Raw genomic sequence first — 17,498 nt, 5'->3', positions numbered from 1 at the left:
TTATCAATGTGCCATCATATTTTAGCACTACTCAACTGCTGCCTTAAAATTTTTTTAAGTTGAATCAACTTAAAATTTTCCGGCAGCATGAACACTTACTTTTTAAGTCCAAACAGTGTTTTAACAGTGTACATTTTTCTTTGGGTTTTCATTTCTATTAGTTTCAAATTATGAATTGTTTTCTCACACACACCTATCATTTGCTTTAGGAGTCATTAACCCCTTTGAGTCATTTGGATTACTTTATAAGTAATTTTTGTTAAAGATTTCGAAAAAGGAAACTCTAAGAAATGTCCCCTTTGTTAGCAGTGTTTTTTTTTTTTAAATGGCAGTGCATTGTCTTTTCTGTAGTCAATTAAAATCTTTAACATATAAGTCTTTACTTCTCCTCTTTCTCTTGCACTTTTCTTAGTTGTTCAATAGCAGCTGATACGCGATGCTTTACGTGGCTTAGTAAATAAATGCAAGCGTATGGCAGCAAAAACTACATGCCTGAGCCACATCAACATTATACAACTATTAAAATAATATCTGTATGATATTTTGAGTGTTACACAAGTCTTCATTTCCCTCCACCTGACTATCTCTATTAAGGTGGGGGATTTTAAACAAGTGGTTTTGCACCTATTTGGCTCCCCCTACTGGCTTAACTTACAATCTCATTAATGATTGGCTGACTTTGCTGCCACTCAAAAAATGTAGCCAATTATTTTAAATTGGAGGGGCAGTGAGATGCCTGTGATGTCACAAGCATTAGTTTTTTAGATTGGGCCGTTTTCTGGCTGACATTTCTAAAAGAGGAATTTCTATGAGACTGAGATGTTTAGCATGATTAGCACTTTCTGTATGTTCGTGAATGCGGGTAGACTACCATTATTCAACAAAGACAAGGTAAAAATGGTTTTTCATTCTCTGTCACCTTTAAACATTTTTTTTTAATATATGTTGATTTGACACAAATGCTGACATTTTTTTTAGTGCACAGCATTTTTTTTATGTGTAGGGCTGAGGTTTATGGATTTGACACTTTGACTATGACAGCGAAACATTAGTTGTTATTGTTTTACATGTGGATAGGGTTTGTGATGTATTTTTGTTTCAACCATTCATAAGTTCTGCTATGTGTGAATACAGTGAAATGTAGTTGTGAGACTGTTTCTCCAGTATCTCACAGCAGATGTATTTTTCTGAATCATCTCACACACACACACAGATAAAAATGCTTGGATGTCTTAATTTTCATGTCGTTCACTCACAAAACCATATGCCACTTCAAAATAAATCTTCAGAGTCATATTGTTATGAGCCAGTTTGATATTGTCACATTGCATGTGTAAGGCATACTGTATGGTTAACCTTTCTCAAAGACAAGGATGATGGCTATCACCGTAACGAAGACACAGAGAACATCTACTTACATCAAGCACCCCGACAGCTTTTCAGGACCAGCGCCAGGTGCTTCACTTCTCTTCTGATGTTCTCTCATCAGCTGGGCCTGATCTGCAATCAGTCACCTAAAGGGCACCTCTGACTTCCAGCTTGAAAAAGACCTCAAGACTAGTTCAAAGTGTAATCACTTACATTGTAATGTAATAACTGTATGTGTTTGGCCACTATGTCACTTCTGAATTTTCATTTGGCCGTAACATCCGGAACATTCTGTATAACATCTTTTATGTTTTACAGGAATCGTTTGGAACAGCATAGTGGACGAGTAAATATAAATGACAGAATTTAATTGTGATGCCAGTAGCCTATTTCTATTTTTTTATATGAACAAGACATGCCGGAATTAATTAACAATTTTGATCATGTAAACTACTCATCGAGAATACCCTCGTGAGTAAATAATTAAAGAATTTGGGTGAATAATTCCTTTAATGACATAATTGAGAATTAATGAGTTGACTAAGGCTTTCATTAAAATAAGAAAATGATGTGTGTAAAGGCAATGTTGTATCTCTTTAAACGAAAAATAGACATCACTTGAGAAAGTGTTTTCTTTTTTCACTCAAGATAAATGAGAGATCACATTTTTTTGGATAAATCAATTTAAGGATGATGTTGCAAAGCTGGCACCAAGTAAAGAGATTATTAGAAGCATTAAAGGGATAGTTCACCCTAAAATGAAAACATTATTTACTCACTGCCATGTCGTTTGAATATCTATATTTTTTCTTCAGAACCCAAACACAGATTTTTTGGGTTTTCTGGCTACTATGGGATTGATACGATGGTGTCGGAGGCTGTGACCCTCCTCTTCCATAGTAATCAGAAAACCCTCCAAGATTCAAATGGACCCAAACGTACATAAATGACGTATTAAAATAATTCATATTTTGTAATGGAATATGTCTGTGTTTATTATAAACAATTTATCCATGTGGTTAATTTTGTAAAATTTTTGTGCCCTTATTAACTTTAATCAAAATCAGAAAATGTACTTTAACCCCAAGTTCGTCCCAAGGGGGGGCATTAGGGGGCAGTCCCCCCCAGATAACACAGTGTGCCCCTTAATCATATATTATTTAAGACAAAAAAAGATTACGTGAACTTTTATAACGTGCGCGCGCTCACGCTTTCTCTCTCTGTCAATGAATGCTCTCTTCAGCAGTATTTAACAACAGAAAAGCAACTTCAAATTTCTACAGTGATTTAACATGGCTGCAGCAAGCGTAGTGATACTATGCAATGCCCAAAAATAGTCCCCTTGGTTTACTTTCAAAAGCAGGGGGCTATTTTCAGGTGCTGCATATCACTACGCCTGCAAAGTCCTTGATTATTACGCCAGAATGAGAGTATAGTTCCTAGCCATATCTGCCTAGAAAATCGCAACTTTTAATTTTCAGTTGATCTTAGTACACAATGTAAATACAGATAAGTCAAGTTTTGAATGGGAAAAATATTGAAACTTTTTTTTAAAAAGTAGAAATGTCCCTTTAAGAGTCTAATAAAACTTTAATTTGCAAGAAAACATGTCAGACGCACTTAGAGGGTTTTGCATCTGAGCTCTTCATTTACTCTTGTACTTTCTTGTTGTGGATATCACTTTTGATATAGAGGTTTTATGTCTGGACAAACATCAATTTCATATCTGTTTTGTCAAAGCCTTATATCAATACACAATTCCTTCAAAAACCTGGAAGGTCACAGATTAAAATGCAGGTCGTCTTCAGCGTCTTTTCACCTGTCAGTTACAGGTGTCACCAAGGGAACACAAGGCCCACGCTATTTCACACAGATTAGCCTACAGGCCACTAGCTTCTTATTAGCATGGGAACAGGTTCTGTGATCAAAAACGGGGGTTAATCACAATCGGCTCACCCGCCTTAAATATGACCAATAACTTTGATAGAACACAACCTGATTAAAAGTGTACAGACAGAGGGACATTTACAATTTCTTCATTCATGTGTGTCACGTAGGAACATCAAAAGATACTGTATCTGACAGGAGTAATTGAAGTAGGTGCACTCATTCACACAGCATTTCTGCTTCAGTCATCTTGATTGTCATCAGATCTAAAAGTGGAACACAGACCGGACAACAATATCATCGGTCTGCTTACCTTCATGTGGTTGCTCTGTGTGATCTGTCACAGGAAAGGACCAAATGATTTCTTTCTGCCGTCTCAAGCACATCTCAATTGCTCTATTTTTGGACTACCGCTCTGGTCAGCCACAAACTTCGTTTCATGCAGCATGAAGTTAAAACAACTTGGTTTTGCAAGTGGTCGCAATCAATTTATTTAAGCTACATAAAAAAATAGAAATACAAACCAAACAAAAAACTTTTGTAGATTAAATAAATTGATTGCAACCACTTACCTTAAAAAATTCAGTAAATTAAAAATGAATCTCTTTTTTCAGTGTGGTTTTACTTATATTTTTTATTTTACTTTAACTTAACAAATTATATTGATTTGACAAAAAGCTGTTTTTACAGTGTGTATTTGTGTAAAAATTACAACCTGAGTATTCACGAGAATTCAAACAAGTTAACTAATTCATATGAATTTAATATATATATATATATATATATATATATATATATATATATATATATATATATTAGGGCTGTCAAAAGATTAATCGCATCCAACATAAAAGTTTGTGTTTACATAGCATATGTGTGTGTACTGTGTATAAATATTATGTATATATAAATACACACACATTCATGTATATATTTAAGAAATATTTGCATTTAAATATTGTATATACATTTCTATAATTTATATTATATATAAATATAAATATTTTATATATAAATATAACAATTTTTTCTTAAATATATACATGATTGGGTGTGTTTTTATATATAAATAATAATTATACACAGTACACACACATATGTTATGTAAACACAAACTTTTATTTTGGATGCGATTAATCGCGATTAATCTTTTGACAGCCCTAATATATATATATATATATATATATATATATATATATATATATATATATATATATATATATATATATATATATATGTAATTATTTTTAAACAAATACAATTATGAAAAAGTAATAAAATAATATTTACCCCATCCCCTATCCCACGCCCCTAAAAATTAAAGTCACAGGGGTGAAAGGAGATTATACAAAAATGTCTGAATTTGGTTGTATGAATTTATACAGTTAATATGTACGAATGTCCATGAGAAAAGGTTGTTTTCACACAAATACAACTGTGTCTGTGTAAACTAAGTTTGTTGGTGACCAAAGGTTGAAAATATTATTTATGAAAGCATATAAAGAAAAACATTTAGCACTTGTTTATTTTTTATTCACAGAGATAACAGTGACTTGCATGCACTCCACTCATGAAAGTAAGCTTTCAGCCTTAGAATACTCATTACAAAATAAAATGATGTTTCAAGCTGGTTTACTGGAAACTCCTCCTTGTCAAACAGATAGCCCCACCCTAAACACACATCATTGGTTGAGTCAGAGAGATTATCCCAGTAACATAGTCTTCATTATCTGTAGATGTAACATGCTCTTAAGAAGGATAAAAAAGCATTCTAATAGTCTTTTTTAATCTCTTTCATGTTAAAGTTAACTTAAAGGGATAGTTCCCCCAAAAAAGGAAAAATTTGTCATAATTTACTCACTCTCATGTTATTACAAAATAACTGATATTAATATCTGATAAACACAGGAAGATATTTTGGGGAACGTTTGTAAACCGATCAAAGGCCATACTGTAGTTGGAAAAATGATACTATGAAAGTGAATGGTGCTTCTGATTGGTTTGGTTAAAAACATTCTTCCAAATATCTTCCTTTGTGTTCATTAGATATTTATAAAGGTTTGTATAGACAGAATTTTCATTTTTAGGTGAACTATCTCTTTAATTTAGTCTTAAACGTAGATAACATCACCTGGTTATGTTTCACATCCAGTTGGACAGGTTCACTGCCTCTAACCCATGAGCGAAAGTTTGAACTGTCAAAACTCAATGTTTTCTCTTGTTCAGTGTTTTCAGTCTTTGGAAGTGAGTCACTAATGACTTCCATAGACTGAGCTGAGGGCGTCCAATTTAAATGTCACAATGGTAAGCCAAAACAACCCACTTACTCTGCCCCATAGTCACATTTCTACTCACTTGCCAATTGAAAAGAATGTGTGTGTGCGGAAGATGATAAAGAGGAGAACTTGAAAGAGAGAAATATATGGATGTGTAAACAGTTGAAATTTCAGAAATAAATATTACATTGGACTCAAATCTTGTCTCTTTATAGAGCTGCCCATAGGAACGCGAGATGACAAATAAGATCTACACTAGTCAACATTTGAAGTGGATCAAAACCTTTTCTAAAAGTTTTCTTAAAACCAATATCCAATACCCGTTCTTGTTTTAGGACAAATTTGGTGAATGTTTTTGATCCACTTCAAATGTTGACTACTATATTTATTATCTTAAGTGTTTCTCTGATACAGAAGTGAGATTTATTGGAGAGCAAATGGAGAAGCCTTTGAGATTGTTCTCTTGAGAAGAATACCTAAGTGACTGCATTTTGAGTTTTAGTCTCTATTTTACACAGCAATGCCATAGAAGAACCTTTTTGGTTGCTCAACGAACCATTCAGCTTAAGGTTCTTAAAAGAACCATTTCTTTCTTACATTTGTATAATCTGTATAACCTTTTTACAATACAAATAACTTTTTGTAAAAAAAAATATTTTTTGGATCACAAAGGTTTTTTATTGAACCATTTAGCCAGAAATGGTTCTTCTACTCTATGGCATCATGAAGCACCTTCATTTTTAAAGTAAGTATGATGCTCAGATTTACCAAGACGTCTGGAATTAAAAGATAGATATAAAAAATGGTAAAATATGAAAACATACGGATTCAATACCATAAACTATCACATCTACAGTTTTATTTTCTTGTAAATTCCTGTATGTATTTGTGTTTGTAATACTAAAAGGTGTTGATACCAAAGTTGAAAGCAAAATACCTTTCTCTACCTGCATTTTTAACCTACCCACTCTCATGTAGATGCGTATAAATAGCACGAAGTGTGAAAATCGTGCAATACATACACCAAATTCCAGTTTGGCATGCATATGATTCGCCAGTCCTTCCCATTCACTTAAACGACACATCTGTTTTTTGTCATTTTATTTATTGGTTTCTCATTTTTTCTGTTTTTTAAACCATTTTCAATTGGGTTTAGGGTTAGATTTGAGATTTGCTTAAGGAGGTTATTTAATATACATGTTCCTCCATGTTTTTGTCTATATTTAGCCATGGTCGCTTGGAGTTGCGGTTAGAATTGGGGTTTGGGTTAAGATGTCATTTTATTTTATACTAGATTTTATTATATAACAAAAAGTAGTTCTAACCCTAAACCCAAGCGAAAATGGTAAAAAAATAGCAACAGCAAAAAAAGAGAAAACGATAAATAAAACGACAAAAAAGTTGCGCCATTTAAGTGAATGGGAAGGACTGGTCTGGTGTATCATATGCACGCCAAATTGGAATTTGGCGAATGTATTGCACGATTTTCACACTTTGTGCTATTTATACGCAACTCTGTGAGACTGTGTTTTCTTAACTCTTTCCCCGCCAGCCATTTTTGGAAAAGTTGCTCGCCAGTTTTTTTTTGTTTTCATAGAAGTTTGACAAAATGCCTTCCAGAAAAATTTTCTTTTTAAAAATATATAAACATACAAATTTATCAAATGAAAGAACAGACCCTCTGCTTTCAACCAAACAAAAAACAAACAAACAAAACCATTTCATCCTATCTATATTTTTTCTCTTGAAAACTCTTAAATATGGAAATTTTCTTTAAAAATACTTTTTTTGCAAAAAGCTGAAATAATTGCATTTTTGTGAAGGAATTTTGTTAGAGATCAGATTCAGAATGATTATTAAAACATACACAGAGTTTAAAATTAGTAAATAACATTTTGGCTTCAGTTTTTTTTTCCATAAATTGGGTAAGTGCACGTTGGGTAAAACACGTTTTTTTTATGCAAATGTTTTCTCTTAATTGACAAAATAACTCGTCAATGGTGGGGAAAGAGTTAAAAATAAAGTTGATACAACCATTTCTTCACTTTGATCCCACAGAAGACAGACCACAAAGAACTATTCATTCAAAGGTTGGTAAAATAACCATTTCTAAAGGTGGTTCTTTTATGGAACCATACAGCCAAAAATTTTTCCTTTATGGCATCGTGAATCATTTTTATTTTAAATTGTGTGAATTAAAGTGAACCCACCATAGTTAGCTTAAATACAATGTTGTCAGTAAGTTTTTACCTGTGATAAGTTGCTTTTTACCAGCTCCATGTAAAAGCTCAAGATAACCTTTTTTTTTGTGATTTTCTATTTTGCTCTAACAGCGAAAGTAGAAGATCTCAAAACTCACCTCATGAATGCTCATTTTGCTCAAGTTTTATTGGAGAAATGTGTTGTTTTAAAAGGACAAAAGCTGATCTGATGTTTCTCACGCTGCAATGCAGTTCATTAAAATGATCATTGGTTTGACTAAATGTGTACTTTTTACGTTCTCCTCAGCAAGCATAACATTAGCGGCACCTTTTGTGATGAATAAACAACCAATGGCTTTCTTTAATTAGTTTAATTAGACATTTCTAAAGGATCCCGCAGGCTTAAAATCAAAGTGATTAATGCTTTAATGCTTTGACAGTTTAAAGACTTTTTACCATACCCAGAGCACTGGAAATTGTGTGATATGTAGGCAGCAGGAAAGTATTTTAGTGTGAACATGTTTTGAATATCATAAATGTATTATCTTTATAGGACTTTAAATTTGCTTGCGTTTCTCTTGTTTCCAATTAAGTTGGTATAGTTTAACAGTAAGTGAACAGCCACGATTCCCTTGAATCTGAGAAAGTGTAATGCATGTTCATTTTGTGGCTGTCTGTCATTTGTAATGACCTGCCTCAGGCAAAACCTCAGAGGTTAAATGGTGTGTGTGTTTGTCCTAAATATATAAGTTTCACCTTACATCAATTACAACTTAAATGGTAGCTTGAAAGCAAACTCATGTTTTCTCATTCTTCCTTTGCTTAATTGTCTAGAGCTGAAATCTTATCCTATATATACCTCACCACCGGAATTATTGTCATGACAACACATCGGCTCTTTTCTGCTATCGGTGTCTATTTACTAATCAGACGGCTTTCCTCGTGAGGGAAAATAGCCATAAACCATGTAAACAACATCTGTCTGGCAAACCTGTTGAAACAACTCTATTCTATCATTAGCATTTGATCAGCTTTTTGGTGCTATACTCCTCGTTTGACGTCCCTTAATCCCATCTTTTTGATCAGAGGACTCTTACACTCTTTGTTCCATCAGTGCTAATAGCTAGATTAAGTCGGCATTTCCTCTTGGCATGTTAAGGATATCTCATTCATCATTCAGGCTTTTATTGGCATATGAGGCACATGGTTTGCTCAACAAAAACATTTACAATTGCAGAGTCATTGACAGGATTAGCCAGGAAATTCTGGCATGCAAAACGACTTCATTGTACGGATGGACTATCCGGCTCGCACACGTTGGCAATGTACCCGATGTTTCTGTACGTTTGAGATTTTTAATCCATATTTAGTGTGTCCGGAACCAATTGTTTCTTCATTTTTAAAGTAGAATGGATGTTTGGATTTAAATCAGTGTAATTTGCTAAAAAAGGTTTGTTTGGTTCTTTAGCATCTGTTGATTTGGATGGGTGCAACAATAGTCTTGTACAGAACAAGCAAATTATGCAGTTACAGTATTTAGGCGCAACAGGCTGCTGTCCATGGTCCTGAATATTCCAACGGCGTTCCAATAATTATAATGTGTGCATACAGTACTATTTAAAAAAAAAGGTTTTCTTAAACCTCACTATGTATCTTCCTCAGAAGACCTAAAACCTAAAAATTAAAGTTTTTCATAAGTTTTCAGAACTTCATATAAACAAGATTATACCGATGTCTTTATATAAAAGATAAAATGGATCAATTTTCCGCCGTATATTGTAATAAAACAACACAATAAGACCAGAAATTACATACAGTCCAATACTTCAATCAGCAAGCGAATGTATTTCATGCCAAAATCTATACTCTTTTTAAACTCTCCCCAAATTACAACGTGTCAATGGGCCGTCCATCAATGAAGGTCTTTTCAGCACAAAGCCTTTGATCATATACATTCACCTTGTGAGTAGACCACTCTCACAATCTTTGCATTCAGACAGGGAGACAAAGCCCCTGTCTTTTCAGCTATGGAAGCTATGCATGCATTTGTCCAGGGGATTGAGGCTATCGATTTGTGGAGGGGTTATCTGGAGGCGAGGATATGCTAGTGGTGTAGCAGATATATAGGTGGGTTCTGACAAAGGACGGGCGTGGGAAGAGAAAGGAAGTTGGGCTTTGATTTATGGGTCTCATTGGTTGGTTGTGTCAATGCTGGTACACAAGGATGAATGCACATGTGCTAACACAAACATACACACATATTACCTTATTCAATCTGTCTGTCTGCCTTTCACGGTTACTTCTCTCTATCGCACATAGTGTGTATCTCCAATTACATGCTATGTATTTTTGTGCAAACAAACAAAAGCTTTCAATGTCAAATGTTTATGCTTTGTGCAGAAGCATATATTTTAGCAGGTTCTTACACACTTGAGAACCCAAGCGTTATTTGTGCATTGGCATGGTATTTTGCAAAAAGCAATGAGCTGGTTAGATAACCATAAACCACAGAACCATAAGGATTTCAACATTGTCCCTGTAGAGTTATTATCTTTGCATTGCTGATTCTGTAATGGTGCCACATTCACATTATTGCAGATGAAGATTATATGGCCAGAATAAACCACGTGTGTGTGTGTGGCCTGTCCGAACATTTGTGCTTAAATAGTGCACATGTGCAGTTAGTGCAAAGCTTTAAATAATAATAATACCAGTAATTTTTTGTCCTGTGGGGAATTTTTTTGGTCCCCCATGAGGACAGCAGCTTAGAAATCATACTAATTGATGTTTTATTCTGTATGGCAGTGTTTCCCAATCCTGGTCCTCGGCCACCCCCTCCCAGAAAGTTTTAGATGTCTCCTTATTTAACACACCTGATTCGACTCATCACCCTCCTTCCAAAATGGTAAACGTGTCCCTAACAAGCTGATGAGTTAAATCAGGTGTGTTAAATAAGAAGACATCTAAAACTTTCTGGGAGGGGGTGCCCGAGGACCAGGGTTGGGAAACACTGCTGTATGGGTTAGGTTTAGGGGTTGGGAGAGGGAATTGAATATAAAGTTTGTACAGTATAAAAGTCATTGCATCTATGGAAAGTCCCCATAAAACATGTGGGTGCGTGTGCGCATGTGTTTGGTGTGTGCGCATCAACACTTCACTTTCCATAATTGCCAGTGGCATGCTGGGGCTGTTTAAACAAAACCCCACTACATTAGCTTCATGCCGCTCACTGTAAGACTTAAATGCATGAGAGATTATGATCTCCCATACTGCTTTGTGATCAGTACAAACCACCCAAAGCCTGGCCTGCACCAGTGGGAGAGAAGCTGCAAAACTGAACTGGAATCAGAAGAGGGCAGTTGCTTCCGTCTTGTAGGGATTACAGCTTTGCCGGAAGAGGAGAGAAGAGAAAGGTTAAATCACTGTTGGTTGCCAGTTTCAGCATCTCTCCTCTTGCAGTGCTCATGCGTGCCTCATGCAGAGGGTCCGGCCCTTTATATTAGAGCATCGTGCAACGGGGACCCAGTGTGGAAACGACAAAGCAATCCTTGGGAACCGTAAGATACTTATTTAACTCATGTTACATTTAATGCTTGATTTTTAAATAAAATGTTTGGGGAAACATGCTTGCTCATTGATAGTGCTGTTTAGCAGATTTTCACAGCCTGTTGATTTATTTAAAGAAGATTTTTTACCAGCAATGCATTTGGCATTTTTAAGCTTTTCTTGTTTTCTTGCAAACATTATAAATTCTGGTAGCAGCTAGCAACACAGACTGGTCCAAGTTAAGCTTTAATGTTTATGCACTTCGTGATTTATGCAGATCTTTAAATAAAATCTTTGGAGAAATGGTTGCTCATTTTGCATACTAGTTTTGCATCCAAGCCAGGAGATCGCATTTGGCATTTTAAGCTGTTCTTCTTTCAAACATGATCGATTCTGGTAGGAGGCAGCATAACTGATCTAAACTCTGGATAAATCGTTGTGTTGTGCTTTTTGTTATGTTTTTTATTTTATTTTATGAACACATGCAAAATTGTGAGCCGTTCATTGTAGAGTATTTCTGTGCGCTTTGTGTCTGAACAATAAGCAAACCTCATTGCTTATTCTGGACGATCTTCTGGAAGGAAATAAGGCGAGGTTTCCCCTAGCGCGAGCAGCAATGCGGTCCAATCAATTACGTTGAATTCAATTCACTTAAACTTCTCGCGCGCTGCGAAAGAGGAGCATTTATTGATAATGAATTCAGATCCCTCCTCCTCCTCTTGCGCATTAGGAGACAGCTGGCGATGAGAGGACCATCCCTCCACTCGCACATCTGTCATCTCACGCGTGTTTTCCTCAAGCACTGCGGACAGAAATCCGTAAGACGTGGCGGGAGGAGGAGGATGCTGACCGCCGAGCTCTCCCGGTCCACCGTGAATTTAAATGGGCGTTCGTGTCGCCGTCTCCGCTGATTTGTGTGGATACCTGCTCGGATATTATCCAAGGCTCCGGGATGAAGAGAATGAACGTAAGCGCTTCAAGTGTGATGTGTTTGTGCGCGAGCATGACCTGCGCGTTCGTTGCGTTGAGTTGCGAGAAGCCGCGCGTGTCGGCGGAATTGGGTTTACTGTACGATTACCGCGCAACTTTGTCTGCGTCTGTGTGACTGAAACAAAGCCATCTTCAACTCTTTGAAACTGCTTAAGCTTCGTTGTTTGGCCAGACGAGACGTGGAAATTATCGATTGCTCGTTCCGCTTTGTGCGGGAATGATAGTGAAGGACTGCAGTTTCTTTTATGCGTTATTCTTTAGTCCCCTTCTGACACTTGAAATTGTCCTTTCTTCTACGATAACGTTTTATTGCGCGCGCATCTTTTGTTGTGAACATTACCAGCATTTTGCCTAAGTGTGAATTGTTTTTTGTATATTTATTGGTAGAGCATTTGGTTAGCAGCGCAAAGGTCGTGGGTTCAATTCCCAAGGAACACACCTATTGATAAAATGCATAGCTTTAATGCACTGTAAGTCACTTTGGATAGTCTGCCAAATGCATAAATTTCAACATATTGTACATACAGATTTGCAAGCCTTCATTCAATCAAGTATCTAAACACCTTTAATGAATGGTGCCGTACCTGTATTTGAATTCTTTTCTCTGTTTGCAGCCACGCTGGAAGTCACCACCCATGTGGCCGTCTGGAGTGGGCAGCAGGCAGCCGTGTCCCCGTGAATCTGCCTTGCGCAGAGCGGCCATCAGTGGGAATGTCCTTGCGCTCCCTCCGTTCCACGTCCCCACAGGCAGGAGTGTCCGGGTCTTCATCTGTTCTAACCCTGACGGTAAGAGCGTGAAGTAGATTTTCACAACGTAGCTTTTCCAGATGATGCATCAATGTGTGCGTGCATGATGTGTAAACTTGACCATCACCTGGACCATATTAATCCCAGTGCTCCAACACTTCCATCTGCCAACCGGAAGGCCAAACCCGGTATTGTGCAAGATGTGCTTTATCATCTAATGTGATAATGAAATGATGTTACAGTAATGAATTCGGATGGCACTGACGGTTCCACATCATCCAGTTTCATAACCCACGCTGCCATCCTCCGAGATAAGGCCGTCGCCAATGTTTGTAGCAGTGCTGTCCCATGCTTTGACGAGACCAGCAGTGACAGCGGTTAGTGGAGCCGTCTGTCTCGCCGTTTCAGCGGACCACAGAGGCAAGGCAACCGTGACACGAAATATTGTGCTGCTGTACTGTTACACAATCTCCCTTAGTTGTGCTTAAACCAAGTTACAGGGATCTTTCAATGTTGGATTTGCCCGCGATCATTAATAGTTCCTCATTTTCACCATCGATTGCTTGTTTATACGTTCAAAAGGCTAAATCCCAATGCTACTTAGAACTGACCTTAAAATAAATGAGTGCCACGGGAGCTTGCCAGCACATATGCAGTCATACATTTGAATATAGGCTGCGGGGAGACCTTAAAATAGTGCCTCTAATCTAGAGTAAACAAGCCAAGGGAAAGTAAAAATGGGTTATGAATGAGAGACAGAGAGATGAGAGCTGAAATGAAGCTGAAACCTCGAAAGTCTCCTTTTTCCAGACGTTCAACCTGTGGCTGTATTCTGCTAACATGCAGTGGCGGACGGTTACTTCTTTTTTGGGGGCGCACGATGCGAAGTTCGTCACAACATGTACTATGTAGCCCGTCATGTGTGTGGTTTGTAATTTCAAAATATGTTCGGCACGTTGAGTGAACCTATGTGCATCACGTGTCTTGTCAAAATAACAACATGATCTCACGAAGTTCCGTGGGATAGTCACGGAATTTTTTGCTCATTTTTCCGTGGCATTCTCACGGATCTCCTCATATTTCCGTGGCCCTGCCACGGACTTTCTTTTCCGTGGCATTCTCACGGATTGGTTACTCAACTGTTTTTTCCTATTTTCAAACCATTGTCGCTTCGGTTTAGGGTAAGATTTGGTGTTTGCGTTAGTATTTCACTTTAAGTATTGGTTTATACTATTTTTTTTTTTGATGTATTCTTTTATATTTTCTCAACTTTAATCAATTGTCGCCTGGCGTTGGGGTTAGAGTTGGGTTTGGGTAGGGATGTCATTTTATGTAAATCTAACCCTAAACCGAAGCGACAATGGTAAGAAAATAGGACAAAACAGTTGAGTAACCAATCCGTGAGAATGCCATATGAGGAGATCCGTGAGAATGCCACGGAAAAATGAGCAAAAAATTCCGTGACTATGCCACGGAAATTCGTGAGATCAGGTTGATAAAAGAGACGCTCATGTTTGCCAAATACTCGCATAATCTCATGCGTAATCAGAGTTTATTGTTAGGGAGTGTCTTGTGTGTATTTTGTGAACGTGAGCGTCTCTTTTATCATAAACGGTTTTGACGTGTGTGCAGCAGGCACTTATTTTTACAAAACACGTGATGCACATGGTTCACATGACACAACAAACACCTATTTTGAAAACGCAAACAACACACATGACACTCCAAACACTTATTTTGAATTAGCGCCCCTCGGATGAGCAGTCACGAGCCGCCACTGCTGTGGATATGTAAAAGCATTTGCCAAAATGCCTAAATGTAAATGGATTGTCACATTACACCTTTATTGTGCTATGTAGTGCAACTGTTCTTAAATTGAAATATTGTAAACAGTATGAGGAAGACCAGAGTACCTTCCTCATGGTCTACACAGCGGTCAGCTCTGGAAACTGCCGGTGGAAGATGGTTTAGCGGCGACGACGAGTGTGTGTGGAGAAAAGTACTGAGGAATGTGATGTAGTGGACCTATAAATGTACAACCCAGAGGTCATTCATTTATTTGTCAAGGTAGAGAATTAATGACACAGAACTATGCTTATCCTTCGTCCTTCTGTGGCTGCAAAAGCGTGCTGTTGGGATTTGGTGCAATGCTCTTTTCCCTTAAGCACTAGAGGGTGCAATTTATGCGTCACAGAATTACAAAAGAGAGGTTGACCTTAACACACACACACAAAATAGTCTCATAGTAGTATCACTCTTATAATTTATTTCACTTGAGAGCAATGATCTCAGTTTATGTTAGAGATCGACCCAGTGATTCAGGGGAACTGTAAGGGGAAGTTAGGACAGCAGTTGATGACTTGGAGGAAATGGGTGTGATAACATTTATATGCTTGTTTATCGCTATGTAGTGCAACCAAGGGCACCAAGTTTTGAGTTTTATATGCAGGCTTTTATACTGCTTTTACAGTTGACCAACTGCGAGAAAACTTTTAGTCATCTCAGCATATTAAGAATTCATGGCATAACATATTTAAATATGAAAAATTATATACTTCACCGATAAATCAGCATAAAGTTTAGAAAACACTTAAACAGCTTACACATAGTTATGATGTGTAATTATGTTTGATGTGTTTTAAACAATTAGATAATATTTATGCGTTTGAGTGTTTAGTAATTAGTTTACTAATGCCATGTGGTTATTGGATTCCAAGGAACCTGTTTTAGTCACTGAAGGGATTTGACTTGTTAATCTCTCTTATTGTCCTCCATCTTATGAGAAGGAAGCGAAATTAACCCCTAACCCCTTAGAGATCTTCGGTTTTGACATCAAACAGACCTGTCACCACGTATCTATATGCATCATTATCATTTCAGAGATGTGCTGCGGGATACATATGTGAAAGCCTCATGGGAGCAACTTTGGTTTAATGTATTAAGAGTTTCAGTTTGCTATGATCAAAATGATATGGATATTCATAAGCTAATAAAGCACATTTAGAGCATTAAAAGGAGATTAAACATTTGAAGTTAAACATTTGATTCTTACCATTTTGGAATCCATTCAGCTGATCTAAGGGTCTGGCGCTAGCACTTTTAGCATAGCTTAGCACAATCCATTGAATCAGATTAGTCCATTAGCATCGCGCCTAAAAAAATAACCAAAGAGTTTTGATATGTTTTCCTATTTAAAACTTGACTCTTCTGTAGTTACATTGTGTACTAAGATCGACAGAAAATTAAAAGTTGTGATTTTCTAGGCAGATATGGCTTAATAGGCGTAATAATCAAGGACTTTGCTGATGTAACATGGCTGCAGCAGGCGTAGTGATATTACGCACTGCCTGAAAATAGTCCCCTGCCTTTAAAAGTAACCAAGGGGACTATTTTCGGGCAGTGCCAGACCCGGAGATCAGCTGAATGGGTTCCAAAACGGTAAGAATCAAATATTTAACTCTATCGGAGCTGGAATGTCCCTTTAAACGGCTGTAGAAAGCTTTTATGTCATTGATGACAATGTTTTTTATCAGGCAGGCACGTGATACAGAAGGGACTTGAAAATGTACAATGTCAGCTAAAAATAAATGCCTTTTCAGGGACAGAGCAAGTTACTGATAATGTTGTTGGATGATAAAAGACTACAAACAAACTTTGGAAAAATGTGCACCAGTGATTCGTGCACATTAAGAGCAGGAACAGGCACCGAAGAAGTTAAAACAGAGTTAATTTTGAGTCATTTTTTGTGGAAGAGAAAAACAATTTTGTTCCTTTCTTTTCCATCTATCTCATTCCTTTTGTCTGAAATGTCATTTAATGGCAGCATTTGAATGAGGCTACAAGGCTTTATTATAGAAATTGGAAGTCTCTTTCAAGTTTTTTAGTCATTTCCTCGATTCCCTCCTTCATCATTTTTGGCCTCTTTCTCCATTAATTTCAATCTCCTAAAATGCTCCTCACCCCTCCATCCCTAAATAGTATTCCCTCTTCTTGTCCCCGTTTTTATTATCGTCAAACATGCCAGACAGTACAGCAGCTTGAAAAGTTATGATCTTTTATAAAAATGTACAGTTTAAAATAGGTGCCATATTTCATGCACACAATAACTGTGTACATGTTTAGTTTTTTTTTTTAACTAGGTTTTACATCAATATGTTTACACTGTCAGAAATATGATTAATATTTCTAATAAAATGGTCCTAATATGTACCTTTAAGGTACCAGTATGTATCTTTGAAGTACCAATAGGTACCTTTAAGGTACTAATATCCACCCTTTAGGTACCCAGGTATACTTTTAGAAAGGGTATCACCCGAGTGAAAGCTTTTATTTCTAAGAATATATGGGTCTTGTTTACTGACAGTATCACTGATCATATTTGACAAACATCTCATATTTTTTTAATGGCCTTGAGGGTGGCGTTGAGCATGTGTGTTTTTTCTAAACATAAAAGTAGACATTTTTAACAAAATCAAAGCTGGCA

At 36.8% G+C, this 17,498-nt stretch overlaps 1 protein-coding gene across 2 annotated transcripts in view; it reads left to right on the top strand.

The window, feature by feature from the left end:
- The first annotated feature begins 11,158 nt into the window (after nucleotides 1-11,158).
- The window catches only part of nwd2 (NACHT and WD repeat domain containing 2), a 69,896-nt gene continuing 63,556 nt past the window's right edge, over nucleotides 11,159-17,498 (top strand). The window contains exons 1-2 of one of the 2 annotated variants that reach the window (XM_065289016.1): nucleotides 11,159-11,289; nucleotides 12,883-13,054. In XM_065289016.1, the coding sequence (XP_065145088.1) occupies nucleotides 12,904-13,054 (151 nt within the window). In that variant the 5' untranslated portion in view covers nucleotides 11,159-11,289; nucleotides 12,883-12,903. Of the gene's footprint in view, nucleotides 11,290-12,005; nucleotides 12,246-12,882; nucleotides 13,055-17,498 lie in introns of those variants that run through there. The other variant, XM_065289015.1, reaches the window with a different exon arrangement.

The sequence above is a fragment of the Paramisgurnus dabryanus genome, chromosome 2 (assembly GCF_030506205.2).
Source record: "Paramisgurnus dabryanus chromosome 2, PD_genome_1.1, whole genome shotgun sequence".
NCBI classification, from domain to species: Eukaryota; Metazoa; Chordata; class Actinopteri; order Cypriniformes; family Cobitidae; genus Paramisgurnus; species Paramisgurnus dabryanus.
This window is presented reverse-complemented; position numbering and strand designations above follow the sequence as displayed.